The sequence below is a fragment of the Podarcis cretensis genome (genome assembly GCF_951804945.1).
Source record: "Podarcis cretensis genome assembly, chromosome: 8".
NCBI classification, from domain to species: Eukaryota; Metazoa; Chordata; class Lepidosauria; order Squamata; family Lacertidae; genus Podarcis; species Podarcis cretensis.
The window spans coordinates 72,342,581-72,361,441 of record NC_137177.1 but is presented as its reverse complement, the minus strand read 5'-3'; the positions used below and the strand labels follow the sequence as shown (position 1 = coordinate 72,361,441).

The following is an 18,861-nucleotide window of genomic DNA, read 5'->3' as shown; positions in this document are numbered from 1 at the left end:
CTGCATCACAAAATTTAGAGAAGCACAAATTTCCAATGAAACCTGTGTTTTCGGTTCAAATATTTTTATGTATTTATGTATTTATTTATAATAAACAAAAATAAAAATATGTACCCCACCCCGAGACCATTCCATTATAACTATCCAACCTCCCAAAATTTTAACATCTCTTGTGATGGTTTGACCCCTTTCCGTTAACAGTACAAATTCTACAAATACCTTCCATATCTCCTCAAAATAATTTCTCCTGTATATTCCCTGATTTACCTTAATAGCACAAGTTAATTTATCATTAATAGCTATATCCCACACCTCTTTACCATTCTTCCATTTTATATTCACCTTGCCCCTTCCACTCTTTAGCTACAATAGCTAGTGCAGCTGTCAATAATTTTGTGAGCAAGTCCTTCGTAGCCTGCAAACTTTCCACTCCATCATAAACTGATAACAATGCTACCTCTGGACTTTCAGTCAACTTTAACCCTGTGATTTCTGTTATCTCCTTAAACACCCTTTGCCAAAAAGTTTGCACGTATTCTCCCACATTTTCCCCTATCTTTGACTATCTATCTGCCCTATTGTCTCCTTCCTCCCCACCTCTTTTAAGTGATCTTGTTGATCCTCCATTTCTACTAATATTTTATAAATTTCACTGGTTTCCCCTTTTATAACTGTATTTTCTTCTTTATCTCCCCTTTTTATTATCATTTTTTTTTTCAAATTTTGTATATTCTTTGCATTTATTTTCCCATAACCACTTATTTGTCCATTGCATCAGTTGTAGACTGTTAAACCAAGTTATTTTACCTCATGTTAGAGCTTCTCTTATTTGTTATTTGCTTCTCATTTTCTCCACTCATTCCTTTATTTTAAGTATTTTCTTCTTTCGCTTCTTTTTTCAATTTCCTTTTTAAAATTTACTGGGAAATCTTCTAGCATCACCAACAGAGCTGGTGGGGAATTTACTGGTATATGTTTCCTTTATCTTTCGCCCATATCTCAATGATGTTCCTTAATAAGGGATTTTGTTCACGTATATTTTTTGGGGGGGAATGCAGATTAGATAGGTTTGCATTAAGAATCTGAACTGAATTTCTCTCCCATCCCTAGAGAGAGAAATTGTATGTTGCTGCCACAGGGTCAATCAACAACAACATTGTTTTTCCATCAGAGATTCTTTCTTTTGCCATGGTATGAATTGGAAAAAACAGAGAAGTGAGCTCAGGAATGCATCTCCCCCCCTCCAATTCCTGTGTTAAAGGAGCTATGAGATCATTCCTGATTGTATTAAGAGATTGCTTCCACATATCCATTTGAACAATCCATTATTTCGCCCTTAATTACTTACATGCACAGATCTACTCTGATATTTTCTTTCGTTGGCTACCTTCCTGATGCCCATAAATAGTCTCAAAAAATGCCTACTCAGAACTAACAATATGTAAACTGAGGGGGCCTCAGAGGTTTCTCAGGTCTTATCCCTCCAGAATTCCTTGCTGTGAGCAAGAGGCACCCCACATCAAACCTCTACAATATAACAAACCGGTTTCAAAGTGGTTTAATTGTCAGTGCTTCTGCTAAGGAACAGTACTTATAGAAAGGTATTGAGAAGTATGTGTGGGTAGCTTTAACTTTGCAGACATGTCCTCAGTGGTTCCCCTGCCCCCTCAATCTTTTGTTGGCCTTGTGGGGGAAGGAAATCCATTTGCTCATGCTGTTCAATCCCCAGCGAGCACACAGTACCTTAAGGGAACCACCTAAGATTCTGCCAAATAGAAGATGTCGATCACAAAGAGTATAACATTTGAGAAGCAAGTCTGGGCATTCAGCTTATATGGAAGACATTCCTCAGAGCTGAGAGAGAGAGAGAGAGAGAACGAGAGAGAGAGAGAGAGAGAGAGAGAGAGAGAGAGAGAGAGAGAGAGAGAGAACCAGGCCAGATGGTTTCATTCCCTACAATCTAAACTTGTGTGGAGCTGGCAGGCAATAGACGTAGCCCATGAAAACCATATAACTCAGTGTGGTGTAATGGTTAGAGTATCAGACTAATATCTGGGAGACCAAGGTTCACATCCTCACTTGACTGTGAGGCTCACTGGGTGACCTTAAGCCAGTCACTGCTTCTCAGCATCTCATAAGGTTGTTGTGGGGATTAAATGAGGAGAGGGGAACCATGTTTCCCACCTCCTAGCTCCTTGGGGGGGGGGAGTGGGATACAAATGCAGTAAATAAAGCTGCATATTCATTAAGCCCTTGGCTTGGTCTCAACCACCACCAAAACCTTATCTCGAAGATGCGGTAGTGGAAGCAGCCATATGCAAGCCCCTCTGAAACATTTGTGGGGAACAGTCAGGCATAAGTGAAAAAAACTCATGATCATTCCATAAAAGAGCTTAAGAAATCGTGAACTGGCATCTGGGCAGATAGCCCCTTCATTCATTATTCTAAAATGTTGCACATACTATTTGCTAAGAGAAAGGGGGGGAAATCTACATTTTGTGCCAAGAAACAAAAGAGGTGAATTCTGTGACCTGAAAAATTATGCGATGTGGCGTGTGTATGTTTGCATACAATTTGCATAGTTTATTTAGCTTCTGCTAACCACAGGGTTTGCAGGCTTGCTCGCAAGGAATTGTATGTGAATTGAACCTATGCCTCTTGACTGATGAAGAACCAGCTCATCCCTCTTTTCGGCTTCTGATATTTCACCAGGCATAGCCTACCCATATTTGCAGGTGTAAAAGGCTAGAAAGTTATTGTTGTTGTTGATTATGATACTCCCCTCCTCTTTCTTTTTCAGTGACAACTGAGGTTTTCGGGCGGGGTGACAACTGAGGTTTTCGGGCCCCCCACTTGCCAAACACTGCTTGACCCCCCAGCAGCTTCAATTCAAAGCCAGACTGCCTCTGTATATGGAGGTTCTATTTAGCTGCCATGGAAAATAGTGGTTGATACCTCCACCTTCCATACATTTACCTAACAACCTTTTTTTGAAATTATAGTAACAGTTTGCTGGATCAGACTGAGGCTCCATCTACTCTGGCTTCCTGTTTGCAGCAATGGCTGGCCATATGGCTTCTGGGAAGTCTAAAAGCAGGGAGCGAAGGCAACAGGTGCTATTTAGTGGTTTACTGCCTCAGAACATGGGATGGTTCCATTAAGCTCTCATGATTAAAATACATTTCTACCAGTCTCCCATGAATGGTCTTTTTCTCTTATATGGCCAAACCTGCTCCAGGAACAAGAGCCGGGACAGAAAGATAATAATAGGAAAAAAACCCTCCCCACCAGCTCACTTATCATGTGCGTATGTGTGAGCTGTTCCGCCCCACACTTTGAGAAGGTTGCAGTTAGGATTTTGTGTACACGAGCCTTCCTCTCTCTCGCTTCCCCTCCCATCTGTTCCAAAAACAGGCTGACATTTAAAAAACAGGGAGAAAAGAACGTCATGTTGCAGCTATCAATATGGAATCTGGGCTCAGCGTCTATATAGGAACCAGCACTCGCAAAAGCAGGACAATATGACTTTTTTAAAAGACTTGCCAAGATCAGTGCAAGGGACAAAAAGCAAAGCATTGTATGTCGCATATAACATGCTAGAAGAACAAGGCTCCAAATGCATGAACAAGTTTGGGCAGAATCTGTGCAGGATTGACTCTGTTTTTCTGATGTGGTGTTCCCCCTCCCCTTGCAAGCAGAATATCATCAGCCAGCCCCAGTGCCATTCTTGCCTTACTCAGCCACTTGTTACCACAGTAGTATTGCTGGCAGGGCAGCTAACATGATTTTTCTGGGCACCCTGGGGGAGAGAAAAGAATGGCTGAAGGCTATTCTAACATTCTCTTTTACTGCTCAGGAAGACTATTCTCATCCAAAATTGTTATACAAAAATCCTGCTGGTTGTTTCTGGCTAATGTTGCTTGCCTGGTTTTCTCTCTACAGCTACCACCAGAAATATTTGGTGGCCAAGTGCCCTTTACTTTACAGGCACAGAGCAAGGACACTCTTCTGGCTAGCCTGCTGCCCTTACTAATCCTCTGAACAGGCTGCTACCTGGCTTCTCATCTACCATCTTCAAAATGTGCTTAATTAGTTAAAAGTTAACGGCCTTAACTTTGGTTACTATTTTGCACTCAGAACATGACTTTAGATAATATGTGGAAATTCTACCTGTGGCACTGCACCCTATAGAATACCTAGGGCAATGACCCCAAAACAGGCATTTTCTGCTATTGCCCCTGTATAGTGCAATGCCCTTCCTTATAAATGCTTTTAAATAAATACTGCAAGTCAGAGGCAGTAGGCAAAGGCACTCTCTTGTTTACAAGATATGTGGCTGCAATCCTAAATCCACTGATCTGGGAGTAAGCCTACACAGTAGAATAGGAAGCTCAAAGCCTTTTCAGAGGTACCCAATGCTGTTTATGCTTGCTTATGAGAACCCAGTCTTGGCATATAAACCTTGGATATGAAAGCCCTAGGAATTTCCAAATCAAAGTCCACCTTGCAGTTTCTTTGAACTCTTTCCCATACTGCTTGGCTTACTTACTGGTGTTGCAGGGACTGGGAAGTTAAAAGGCTCCCATAACCTTCCTTACAATTGGATCGAACAGGAAAAATAATGTTACAGCTAGCACCCACCAAACAAACAGCAATTCAGGAATGGAGGGAATCACGATTCTTAACAGAGGAGCCTAAATTGTCATGGAATGATGAATGAATCACCTTGCGAAGACACCGGAATAAAGATGCTTTGAAACAAAAACCCCTCAGGACCATTCAAGTGCAGAACTGATGAAAACAAGTTTTTCACCCTTGCATCATCCTGACCTCTGTGACTTTGCTCCTGAAATTAACAACTTTTTTTTGAGGGGGGAGCAATGATTTGCACAAAATATGGAAGAGACGAGAAAACGTGAGAATGAGAAATTATACCTGGTGGTGCTGCAGTGATTTTCTGATGATCATGGCTTGCTCTAGAACCCTTCCATCCTTCAGCTTCCCCTTCAGACCTGCAGATGATGATGGAGAAAAAGTGAGGTGATGGTGTCTCAGCTGTGCTGCCAATAGCCAGCTGCTTATCAACTACGCTGTATACTGTGGCACATAGGCTTGCCATACGTCCGGAAAATTCCGGACATGCCAGGAAATTGGACGCCTAAAACAGCATCGGGAGGGGGGGGTTGAATTTTAAGAGATGTCAGGAATTTTCAGGACATATGGCAACCCGTTTTCTTTTTTTTCTTTCTGTTTTTCTGCACCCAGGTGGCAGTGCAGTGGTGGAGTTAGCTGGAGGTGGGCAGGGCGGTCTGCACTGGGCACCACTTTCTTTTGGGCTGGTGCAGCATATTATTTAACTATTTCACAATATATGCCGCCCATCATGCTTCCATCTCCAAGTATGCAGAGGCCTCTGCTTGTCTGTGGGTCCCCAGGTCCACTGCATGTCCGCTGCATGTGTCTGGAGCGCAGGTCAGTGGGGAGCAGGCGGTGAACAGCGAAAGCATGAAGCGCTTGTGCCTCCCTCACAATCCCACCTGTCCAGTCCCAGCATTTCAAGTAATAGCGCTAGCTAGGACTCGGCTGCCATACAGCTCGGCAGCTGCCATTTGAGGCCTGTCCAGCAGCAGAACCTGCGGTGTAGGATCATGAGCAGTAACAGGTGAGTGGCCGCCCAGCTGTCCCTGGCCTGTAGCCGGCGGTGGCTACCGGACATCCCACCCACGCAGTGGCAGAGCTTCATGCACTGGCACCGGGGGGCAGAGAGCAGACAGCGGCAGGGCTGGCGCGCGTCCTGGGGGCATGGCACGCCGCCCATAGGGGCGTGGCACATGCCCTGGGGGCATGGCACGCATCCTGGGGGCGTGGTGTGCTGCCCGTAGGGGCGTGGCACCCAGTGTGGGCGGGGGGGGCCAGCCACGATGGCCCCCCGTCGGAACTGAGCTGCCGGGGGCGGTGCGCTCCCCCTGCACGCCTCTTCCTCTGCCAGTGCACCCACGCATTCTTTCTCTCTGCTTGCACACAGGCCGGGGTCAGGAACGAGACAGCGTGGCAGTCAGCCTGATGATCAGCTGATTGTTGGGATTGCACAGCTCAGAGAGTGCTATGCAGAAGGGTTTGCAGGTGTTGTCAATCAGCTGATTGGCAGTGCCCTGCAAACCCTTTTATGAGTTTTAAGTAATTAATCTCATAATGTGAAGGAAGAGTGGAAGAGACAGAATGGTTCACCTGACTGATTAACTGGTATACATGCAAGAACATAAAAACAGCCTGTTGGATCAGGCCAAAGGGACGCCATCTAGTCCAGCATCCCATTCTCACATTTGCAGTCAGATGCCTTTATGGGAAGCCCACAAGCAGGACCTGAGCGCAACAGCACTCTCTCATCTTGTGGTTGCTAGCAACTGGTGTTCAGAAGCATACTGTCTCCGATGGCACAGGTAGAACATAGCTGTTATGGTTTGTAGTCAGTCTGATAATCTTATCCTCCATGAATTTGTGTACTCCTCTTTTGAAGCCACCCAGGTTTAACTATGTGCAGTGTAAAGAAGATATTTTGTCTGTCGCAAATCTTCTGAAATTCAACCTCATTGGATGTCCCAGATTTCCAGTGCTATGAGAAAGGGAGAAAAACCTTTCTCGATCCATTTTCTCCATGGGGCTTACTCCCAGGCTAGTGTTTACAGAATAACAGACTTAGGCTGCAATCCTACAATCACTTACCAGGGAGTAAGTCCCGTTCAACCCAATGGGGCTTACATCTGAATAAACTGTACTATAAACGTTGGTGTCAGGGGCTCAGGAGCAGAGGCACAGGGAAGAGAGGAGATGGAGAGCGAAGGGGAAGAATCCGAGGGGAGCGTAGGAGAAGAGGACAGTGGACCGAGGGATTCCATGAGCCTCTCCAGCGAATCGGAAGATTCACAGAAGGGGGCGCCAGTGGCCAGGGGTAGGGGGTACCCAAGGGGAATGCCCCAGGAGCAAGGGGGCAGCAGGGACTCCCAGAGCAGTAGCTGGAAATCAGGACCAGCTTCCCCACCAGAGCAGAGTGGGGGGGAAGAGTCCCAAGGATCGGGGCCAGTGCATTCCCCACCAGGGAGAGAAGATAAGGCAGGGCTGACCACGCCTCCATCAGAAAGTCGGAAAACGGAGGAGAGGTCAGATCCGGCCAGTGTCCCGGAAGAGGGAAGCAGTGACCGAAGTACTGTAACGGTTAGGAGAAAGGTCACTGGGCTGGCGCGAGAGGCAAGTTCAAATGTACAGGAGCGCGGGACAGCAGAGAATGAGGATTGGGAACCGGGTCCTAAAGCCCGCCGGAGGGAGGGGGAGGAGCTAAGCGACTCAGCGTCGGAAGAGTCTAGAAAGGGCAATGCCCCAGCGGGCAGGAGGACCCAGAGGAGGAGAGAGCAGCGTAAAAGGTGGAGCAGGGCTAGGATCTTAAACTGGTGTCATAGGGGAGGAGACTCAGACGGGACTTCGCCGATCTAGGGTTTAAGACGTAGGGCTGCACGCTGTGGCTTTGAAATGGAAACTGAACTTCAATAAAGACTTTTGTACATTACTACAGCCTAGCGTTGGTCCTCTGCAGCTCTGACAGTTGGTAGCCTACTTAGTAGGAATAATTTATTCTGCTTTTCCTTACATAAAGAGAGAGACACTCCTGCTTGATTTTTAAAAAGGGGGTGAAGGTAAAGGGGCAGAAATAGGCTTTGCTTATCTCCCAGAGGACAAGTAAAAGATTCAGAAATCACAGCTTGGAGGGGAAAGAAGATAAATAATTTAGCACTAAGAATAACTGAAGCCTGATAGTTTGCCAGCATTAGAAGAAATAAAAGAGTTTACAAGAATCTGACAATTTTTTATTTTTTTTATAGAGCCTCTGGAGGGCTGAACAAATAAATAGAGAACAAGAAAAGAGTTCAAAAGTAATGTGCATAAGTAGATTTTGAAGGGAAGGATTAAAATGTGAAAACAATAGCATGCATGAATTCCCTGAGCTAAAAATCAAGCTGCCCTGCATTCTTCAATATTATTTATATCTGTCTATCATACTGGTATCCTAACTTTTCTCCAAAGTACTCAGGGTGGACTAGATGGGATGTTCTGTTTAAAAAGCAAAGCAAAGCAAAAAAAAAACAAAACAAAAAAAACCCCTCAAAGCAGCTATATGAGGTTTGGCTGATGGAGACATAGTGGCTGGCAGGGGTGGCCGGTGGCCTGTCCCATCACTGCCTCCACCCCCGGCCAAAGCTTTGCTTACTGAACCCTGGTGGCAGCGACAGGGACAGGAAAGCAGGGCATCGTGGGGGCACCACCCCATAGAACTCCATCACCCTAATTTAGTCATGGACTTGCTTGTTAACTTCAGTGGGGTCCACTCTGAGAAGGATTAACTGGATGCAAACCTTGGTGTCTTTGCTCCCAAGTTCAACACTATATAGGTACATACACACAAACTATATACCACCTTTTGGCCCACACACCCCCGCCCAAAAAGTGGCTTAGAACAATTACTATATCTTCACTATTAAAATCAGAGCATTAAAACAAGATTAAACAAATAAAACAAATCCAGAAACAGGATTAATAAAAGTAAGTACAGTGGTACCTTGGGTTACAGACACTTCAGGTTACAGATGCTTCAGGTTACACACTCCGCTAACACAGAAATAGTACCTTGGGTTAAGAACTTTGCTTCAAGATGAGAACAGAAATTGTGCTCCGCCGGCGGCAGCGTGGCAGCAGTGGGAGGCCCCATTAGCTAAATTGGTACTTCAGGTTAAGAACAGTTTCAGGTTAAGAATGGACCTCCAGAATGAATTAAGTTCTTAACCCGAGGTACCACAGTAAAATAAAAACTTGGTGGAATGAAAATGTCTTGACAACCCACAAAAAGACATCCAAGTCTGGCCCAGGCAGGTGGGGTTTCATGGGATGTGAAGTTTTTCAAAAATCTCCTGCCTCCTACTCCCCTCCAAGTTGTGGCTTAGTTCTACATTATTAGTAATTTGGGAGGCAAAGTTATTGTGGAGGGACTTCATTCATACAGTTGTGCAGGTGTTAGTGACTGTGAACACAACAGGATGGGATTTCATTATTGTCTCAATAAAGTCCTTGATGGTCCTACTCAATTTGCTCCAGCAAATGGTTGAACTGTCCACGATTTGGGAGGTTAAAAGAGAGCTAGAGACAGTAAGTTGCCTAAGGCTATGTGGTGAATTCATACAGAGAAGAGATTTTAACCAGAGACTGGCCAGTCTTTAAACCTATGTTATACTAGTTCTGCACCAGATAGAACCGCTGGAAGTCCTGTTGATGTATAATTTTACAGAGATAGGAGAAGACTGATTCTACACTCATGGGAAAATACATACAGTTTCTGTTCTAGGCTACAACTTAAGCAACTGTTGTTCTCAACATTTGGAGGGCACCAGGATGGGGAAGGCTTATGTACATAGAACAAATTAAACCAACACATCCAAAGGTGATAATCCTACTCATGCCTCTCACACACCATAGTGAAAAAACACTTTTTCTAACCAGCTGGAACCTCTCCAGGAAGGAATCTCTCCAGTGTCACGAACTGCCTGGAAAAGGCATGCTGGTTTCCAATGAAAAAATATCTTGTTCCATGTTGATCCAAAAGTCTGTTTGTTTTGCCATTCATTCTGTCTATACTGAATCCTTCATTTTTGGTACAGAGTTAATTTCAAACATAATCTATGTTCATTTTGAGTCCATCATAAATGGAATCTCCCAGTTACAATAGATTGGATAAGAAGTAATGGAGACAGTTCCTGCTCTGTTAGCAGAGCAGACAATCCTGGGCTAGATGGACTAAATATAAAGGCAGCTTCATATTATCTATTCACATGTTAAAGGAGCCAAGATACCCCAGAGTAGTCATGAGTAGCCAATGTTTATGGAGAATAGGATGGAGAACCAGTGGCCCTAGACTCCAATTCCCATCAGTCTCAGCTGGCATGGACAAAGGTCAGAAATGATGGGAATTGTAATCCAGCAACATCTAGAGGGCCACTGGTTCTCCATCCTTGATGCAGAATGCATAGTAAGACAGATCACCATCTCAATGTTACAGGTAGGAAAGCTAAGGCTAAGAAAATGGTGGCTTGCTTAAGTCTGCCTACTTAGGTTCATGGCAGAAGTGAAATTTGAAGCCGCAACTTTCTGCTTCACACTCTCAAACCATTAATCCACAGCAGCATGCAAAGCAATTGCAATTCCATGAGTCACTAAGTTCCGCAAGAAAAGTCATTGAAAACAAGAGAAAACAACAGAAAAAGCCAACAGGATGAACAAAATTTAGGGAAGTATATATTTTTATTTATTGCTGCTGTTACAGGATAAGGCAATGACTCATCAAGTCCTTTCTTTGTCAGTGAAGTTTGTAAGTGAAAGTGAATACTCATTTGTAAGTTCTCAACGTATTTACATTTGCCGCATTTTCAAATAGCCAAGGCAAAATGTATTTTTCTCCAAACTCTTATTCAACTCTGGACTTCTTATGTCAAACACTGGCTTAGTTCAGCACAGTGAGGGAGAAAAAAAGACTGGTGAGCAGCAAAGCAGCTGCAAGCCCCTCTCAGGATTCCAGAAGTTTGCATGGTCCTGGTTAACATAGTTTGGCTTTCCAAGATGTGTGAACCAAACCAATATGTTCATATCCATTTCATAATACTTTAAGACAGATATGAGAAAGTCATGGTCCTCCAGGTGTTATTAGACTACAACTCCCATCATCCATACCCACAGACCATGCTGGCTGGGACTAGTGTAAGTCGTAGCCAAATAACATCTAGAGGGCCACAAATTCACTATCTCTAAGTTTAGGAACTGCTGGGGAGGTCTCACTTCAAAATTTATGATTGTTCCCTAGACTGCAGGCCTGTGTTTACCTTAGGATTTATTAAGGGTGCCAGATTTGAGGTGCAATTTGCCCAAACTACACCTGTTCCACAAATCTATGTGTTTGGTACTTTGATTTGATCCCTCATTCAGCTCTCTATGATGGCTGTGAGTGCCCTAACAGATTATCCAAAACTGGCACTGACAATGCAAAAAGATTTTTAGGTTTCTGAAGGGCAGTTACCGTACTTGCCTGATGCCTGAGGTAGTGGAAAAGGCTAAAAATATGAGTAGGTAGGTAGGTAGGTAGGTAACTAACTAACTAAGTAATTGGAGACTTTTATTCCTGAGGGTGTTGCACAGATATCCATTCAATATGGCTTAGATTTAGTGAAGTCTACCACAAAACACTGAGTTGACTATCAGTGCTCTTGGTTGTTCCTTCCAGAATTATAATTCAGTGAACTTTGCCCCACCAACATCAGTCTGCCCTAGACCATTCCCGAGCTATCACTGGCATACTGTTGGTATCACTGCCTTCCACCCTACCAGCCACCACTGACTTTTGTACCTCCTTATAGCTAAGCCACCCAGAAATCAACTCAGTTTACTACTAGGGCTGAGTACATTCCTAGATGCTGAATATATTCTGCCTTCTTCAGTGTAATGCTGCATTTTTAGTTCCTCCAGATTAATTTTCCTCTAGAAGAGCTTAACCATCCATTAGCATAGATTGCATTTGCAAAGGAGTGGTCCCTTCAAGGCACGGAAGATGGAAGCAAGAATATTAGTTGCCTAAATCATATTTAAACTCTGGATTAATGTAGGACTTTATGACATTACACCTCTCTCTCTCTCACTTAAACTGCTGGGGGGAGGGGGAGCTTTCAAGAAATGAAACTGCTTTCATTTCATACATTTGGCCAACACCTTACCATATATATATTCCTTTTCCCATTAGTGAAATCATTGTGGACCCAAGGGTGTTAGATAAGAATGTAGTGATTAAAAAGGTAAAGGTACCCCTGCCCGTACGGGCCAGTCGTGTCCGACTCTAGGGTGAGAATGTTGGAAGTTGTGGGTTCAATTTTTTATTTTCTTTCTTTCTTTCTTATTTTATTGCATTTATATCCCACCTTTTTCTCCAAGGAGTTCACAGTGGTGTGTATGTTCTCCCCCTCCTCATTTAATCCATGAGGCAAGGGCTGGTGACCTATAGAGTAAGGAAATCCAGGGGAGGAATCAAATGGGTTGACAGATGTTCTGCCCCCGTGGATCCCTCTAGTCAGACACCTCTTACTCTGGAGATGCTTCTGGCACCTACTCCTGACAGTAAAGAGTTTTCTCTTTCTGGGGAGGCGATTGAGAATAAGTCAGATGCTGAGCTGGTGCCTACTCTATCTCAGTCTCTATGGAGATGGAGAAGATAGGACAAGCAAACTTCACAGGCCCACCCCATTATCAGAAGTGCCTGTTTCTCTGCCCTGTCCCAGGACTCCAGCCACTTCCTTCAAAAGGAAGATGCAAGGCTGGGTGGCATCTGTCTTTCTTGGGACATAAAGGACATAATGGAAGAGTGTACCTTCAGCGATGAAGTCAAACCACAGCACCTGCTGTGGCTGTAGAGACCAATACATTTTATCCTCCCGACAGTGCTATAAAGATGGCTAGTCTGAAAGATGGCGACTAGCCTAAAGTCTCCCACTTGAGCTTTGTGACTGAGTAGGGGATTTGAATCTGGGTTTCACTGATTCTAGTCTAACAACTACACCACACTGGCTCTCAAGATCAAGGTAGGAGAACCTTCATGCTTGTGCACTAGTGTTCAGTCCATGTAATATAAACAATAAGGAAGTGAAGTATTACAGTGCTTCTGTTGCTTCCAATGCCTGTTTTCCTCATGAAGGTTCTTCCTCTTTTCTCACTCTACAGCTTTTGTGTTATATAATTATGGCCAGGGGCACACCAGGAAGGGGGCTGCATAGAGGAGGGAATCAGAGCAGCTGCCTCTGAAAGGGTTAACTTCGTTCACCACCCCTCCCAATCCCTGCCCCCTTGTTCAGCCATTAAGAGACCCCCCCACACACTCCATATGCTCTGCTCCATTTATTATTTCTGCATTGCATCAGGGGGGAAGTATTCACACTAAGCCACAGGGATTAAAGACTGAAGCCGTAGGGAAGTCGGATCACATCCTTCATATCCATCTGTTTTCGATTCCAACCCTTCACACCTGCTTTTATTTATTATTCCTTGCTCAGACAAGACAGGGCTCATTTTTCAAATCTTAAAACCCTTTTTTTCCTTAAGAAAAGTATATAAAGGCAGGAGATATACACACACACACATTCTATTATTCCTCCTTCCTTCAAACTCCTATGAAAATGACACGCCCAAGCGGAAAAAAAATTATGACATGGCAGGGTCTTGGATGTCGTGGTAGTCCAGGGAAATCTTAAAAGTTGGACAGCTCCTTAAAGTACTTCTTCAGAGTGGGCAAAGTCACTGCAATAAAGCAGAAGTTGCTTCCATTAAGCTTCCATTGCTAAAGGCAGATTATTTTGGATGAGTATTTGCAGGGTTATGTGTGGGTGTGTTTGCAAACTTTAGGCTGAAATCCTATACTGGGAGTAAGCCACCATGAATTTAATGTGGCTTACTTCTGAGAAAACACACGTAGGACATCATTGTTAGGCTGATTTCTACACGCAATTACTTTTGAGAAGACATGTGTAGCACTGCACAGTTAAATGCTTTTCTTTTTCAACATCCAGCCACAAAACAGCTCTCTGCTCACTCCTAGCCCAAGGAAGCCCTGTCTGAATGAAGGCCAGTCTTGCATTCTCTTTCCATCAGGCTTTTTGAATTCATGGAGATCCAAGACTTGAGAATGTTCATTTATGTATTTATGACATTTATATTGCACCTTTCCTGCAAGCAGTTCAAGGTGGCATACACAGCAAGTAGACAAGGCTGAGAGACTGTGTCTGGCCCAAAGTCCACCAAGTGAACTTAATGGATAAGCAGGGATTTGAAACATAGTCTCCCATGTCTTAGTCCAACACTCTAAACCAGAACTTTCCAACCTGTGTGTCACGACACGTTAGTGTGTTGGCTGCAGTGCATAGGTGTGTTGTACAAACACTCCCCGTGCTCCTACTGGGGCTGGAAAAGGGTTAGTTTAACCTCCAGTTTGCTATTAAAACTGAATTAGGTAAAAGTAAAGGGACCCCTGACCATTAGGTCCAGTCGTGACCGACTCTGGGGTTGCGGCGCTCATCTCACTTTATTGGCCAAGGGAGCCGGCCTACAGCTTCTGGGTCATGTAGCCAGCATGACTAAGCCGCTTCTGGCGAACCAGAGCAGCACACAGAAACGCCGTTTACCTTCCCGCTGGAGTGGTACCTATTTATCTACTTGCATTTAGATGTGCTTTCGAGCTGCTAGGTTGGCAGGAGCAGGGACTGAGCAACGGGAGCTCACTCCATCGGGGGGATGCGAACTGCTGACCTTCTGATTGGCAAGTCCTAGGTTCTGTGGTTTAACCCACAGCGCCACGCGCATCCCCAAAACTGAATTACTGTGTCGCAAAATGATGCATGTTTAAAAGTGTGTCACCAACATGAAAAATTTGGAAAGCTCTGCTCTAAGCCCAGTGCAATGGCTCTCATTCAGAATGTCCCTATATAGAACGGGTGCATAAAGATGCTGATCTTATAAATGTTTCCTAATAATCAAAGCTACTTTTCACCTATGGAAAAAACAGCAATGACAACTTTGGTGATAGTAATACTTAGCATTTCAAGGTCCACAGCAGTCATTAACTTGGTTAAACAAAGGTAAGCCAACTGTTGGTTGGGTTAGGCATCTCTTAAGAATGACTGTGGCAAGCGCCACATTGACCCTGGGAATGTCATTACGGGATAGTGTAATGTGCTTCCCAGCAGCAATGCACAGAGAAAAAAGATAAGTTCCACCAGGGGCTCATCACATAGTGGCATTATTTTGCTCAATGTTGTAAGAAAAAAAGTTGGGAAGGTGGGAAGACCATCCGGCCACCTTCTCAAATTGTAAGTATCACACCCACCTGAAAGAGGGAGCCCATGAAAGTCACAGAAATTATTCCTACACCTTGTAGTGGGGGATGAAGGTCCAGTGAAGGAGGGGAGGGGTGCTGTGTGCAGCCCTAGTAAAAAATACCCACTTATGTGTGCCCTGCCCTGCACACATAAGTGAAAATTGTGTAAGTGGGGAGCACCCTCTAAACACCCTTTAAATAACCTCTCTCCTACTTTCTCTCCAATCCATCTCAAAAATATTATACTAAAAATATCCACAACGGGAATTGAAGCTCTGTGGCTGGCTGGAGGCTGGAAGATGTGCAGCAAAGCGGCTTCTCCTGTGCACTACCGCACGCATCAGCTGTTAGGCGGGGAGGCTGAGCAGCCTAAACAAACCCCGTTGTGCCTCCAGTCTCTTCTCCGCCCTCACACTTCAGGATCTGGGCAGGGTCTCCTCGTGAGCCACGATTCTCCAGCTCTCTCCCTGCATTCCTGGTATGAATTATATTATTTATTTATTTCCAGGCACTGCACAATATACGAGGTCACACACGAGTCGATTGTGCACAAGTTTAAGGGGGGGGGGTACCTGCAGTACCTTAATCATGTGTTTGGAAGAGATGAAAATGCCATTTTGGCTAGCTCCCTGCCAAAACGCAAGACCACCTGTACCTCATACATCCACTTACAGTATATAACCTAGGAAAAAGTGGAAGGGTACATAATATGTGGTGGTCTTTCTCACCCAGGCACCCTTCAGGTGCGTTGGTCCTAACAATCCTGACCACCAGTCAGACTGGCTGGAGCATGTAGAAGATGTAGTTCAAAACATTTAGAGGGCACAAATTTTGGGAAGAATGTTCTCTGGGTAGAATTAAATAAACCACTATGGGAATATTTGTTGGAAGGGCAGTATAAAAATACCTTAAATAACAAAATAAGGTAAAATAGTTTAGTGTGGTAATGCTTTGTATGCAGAAGGACCAGATTCAGGCAACAGAATCTCCATTTAAAAGAATTTAAAACTGCTGGAAAAACCACTGGTGAGGAGATGTGTGTATGAAAAAGATGTGGGGATCGATCTACAATTTTGTTTCTGAATTCTTTTTTAAATGCCACATATGCCCAGAAAGATGGAAAAAAGAGGGGAGGGATAAGAATCCAGAATCAACAGACAACTAAAAATGCAACTTTTTTTTGTATTTTTGTTCAGAAACAAGAACACAGCAGATGGGCATCTGCAAACAACAAGTGCCGCTCATGGGTGAGCAAATGGGGAGATGAATTATTGGCTACTTTTTTGTACAGTTCCTCTGTGGCATCTGGTACTGTCCACTAACATTTCTCTTAGTAGCTTTTTCCCCTGTGTGTACAAAGTACTTTGCAATTTGCTCTTCTGGCACCCTGTTAAGATAGATTAGAAGCAGAAACCTTGCACACTGCACACAACAGCATTTCTCTTCCTCATTTCATGGTACCTTCCTTTCCCTTCCTTTCCGTACCTCCATCAAACCACTAACTTAGAGTCCTGCTCAAGTCCCGCGCTGCTCTCAGCTTTGTAAGTGAGCGGTTTCAGTCTCCAGCTAGTAAGCCGTGGTGCAAAGGAGAGAGGGTGAGGCTGGCAGAATGGAAGAGGCATATAATCATAGAATCATAGAACTGTAGGGTTGGAAGGCACTCCAAGGGCTTTGGGGATAAGGTGAGTGCTTGCTGAATGGAGGATAAAAAGGGATGAAGAAACTGGCCCCTGCACCCAGAGGGACTGTCACCACTGCAAGTAAGCAGGGAGGAGGCAGGGAGGCAGGTGGGGAACCCAGATGCAAATCTGCCACCCCTCCCAGAGTGCCGTTTGAGATGGCTGCCTCAGAAAGACTCATGATAGCATCAGCCATGAACCTTTTAGTCTTTACATATGCCAGAAGACACTCCACAGTTCTGAACAAAATACTACGGCTGAAGTGAACCAATGTTTAAGTAGAGTGGTCCTCTTAGTCTCTATATCTTGCAGATTAACAGTATCTGAAGGGTTGCCATGCAGAATGATGGGGAAGACTTGTTGTTTGTTGCTCCAGAGGGCAGAACTAGGTGGAAAAAATGGATGGAAACTGCAGGGAAGCATATTTCAGCTAGAGTTGCATGACAGTGGAACAGATTGCCTTGAGGAGTGGTGAGCTCTCCTTCGCTGGAGGTATTTAAGCAGCAGCTGGATGGCCATCAATCAGGGACGCTGTATTTGCATCCCATACTGAGTAAGTGATTGGGCTAGATTATCTCTAAGGTTATTTCCAATCCAAACATTCTATGATAGAGGATGATTGGCAATGAGTCATTTTTCTGGACTACTGTAATGCACTGTATGTGGAGCTGCCCTTGGAGATGGCCTGGCGTCTGAACCTGGTGTATCTAAAGTGGCTGCTAGGCTGGTTAGCAGGGCAGCTTGATAGGACTGTGAGTCATTGGTCCTGAAAGTGCTACGCTGCTGCCAGTGAGCTACCAGGCCTAATTCAATGTATAAGTACTAACATACCTAAATGGCTTGGGACCCAAGTATTGAAAAGAGCCCTTTATTGGACCTTACTATCAGCAGGTGAGTCTTGGTGGCGCCACCACTGTGGTCTGCCTGGTTGGTGTTGACCCATGACAGGGCCTTCACAGTGGCAGTTCCCTCTTTGTAGAATGCTCTCCCCGCAACTGCTTCAGTGGGGCAACTCCTAGAAAGAGTTGCTGAGACCACTAGGCCTGAGCTTTGGTGTGTTTCCATGAATAAAGATTTAACTGCACTAGCCTCTAGTGATTTATTGTTTTTGTTGCTGACCTATGCCTGACTCCAGCCCTTATTCTACTACTACTACTACCAACAACAACAACAACAACACCACCACCACTCCTGGGTTTGGAAGTGAAGCCGGAACAGATATTGTTACTGTCCCATCTACTGCAACGCAATTGCTGAGGATCCAACATAAAATAAAATAAATAAATGTGTGCATCGTTTTGCAGTAGCATCAAGTATCTATTCAAGTGTTAAAAAAAATAATTGACTCCATCTGTATTGGCCTAATGACTGATTAAATGACTAATCAAGGAAGTCTTAATTAAAACATTTTTTTTCCGTGCAAGAAGAGCATGGGAGAGGGGGAGAAAGAGGAGGAAAGCACTCATTAATGCCTTACAATGTGTGTCGGATTCCGTTTGTGTCATTCGCTAACAGTCGTCAAATGAGTAATTATGCACAAGGTCATTTTCCAGGGATTTTTTTTTCTTTTTTGCATACATCATCAAGCTGATTGGATTAGGCTTTGGTGCTCGACTGGGTTCTGCAAGTGGCAGCATTTTCCCCAAGACAAAACAGGTAATTAAAGGCTGCTGAGAATAAGCATGTTGAAGAGACAATATTTCCTCTGTCACTGTTAAGAGATGGGCTGGGATTGTGGACAGCTGTACCCGAAATCCTTGGGGCTGGGGCCAGACCAAGGAACACAGGAGCCTGCCTAATATGAAGTCAGGCTATTGATCCATCTAGCTCAGTGTTGCCTACACTGACTGGCAGTGGCTCTCCAGGCAAGCAGAGGCAGGATCAGGGATGCTCTGAGGTCAACACTGGGGGCCCTGCTGTGATGTGGGCCTCAGCAAGTGATGCAAAATGCTACTTGTGTTGCGGGTCCACACAAATACTGATTGTGCAATCCTTTAGGAACACAGGAAGCTGCCTTATATGGAGTCAGAACGATGGTCCTTTTATCACACTTTTGTACACACTGACTGGCAGCAACTCTCCAGGGCTTCAGGCAAGAGCGTCTTCCATGCCTACCTGGAGATGCCGGAGAGTGAATATGGGAACTTGTATGCAAAATGGATGCTCTGCCAGCCAATGAGCTACAGCCTTTCCCTTCTGTGCTGGAAGTCGGGCTGTGCTGAAGCCCGAGCACACATA

The 18,861-nt window shown here is 44.6% G+C and overlaps 1 protein-coding gene across 4 annotated transcripts in view; it reads right to left on the bottom strand.

Annotated features, from left to right (window-relative positions):
• MORN1 (MORN repeat containing 1) overlaps positions 1–18,861 on the bottom strand; it is a 125,221-nt gene that overhangs the window by 24,779 nt on the left and 81,581 nt on the right. For all 4 annotated transcript variants that reach the window (XM_079987020.1, XM_079987018.1, XM_079987019.1 and 1 more), the window contains one exon: positions 4,936–5,012. In XM_079987020.1, the coding sequence (XP_079843146.1) occupies positions 4,936–5,012 (77 nt within the window). Of the gene's footprint in view, positions 1–4,935; positions 5,013–18,861 lie in introns of those variants that run through there.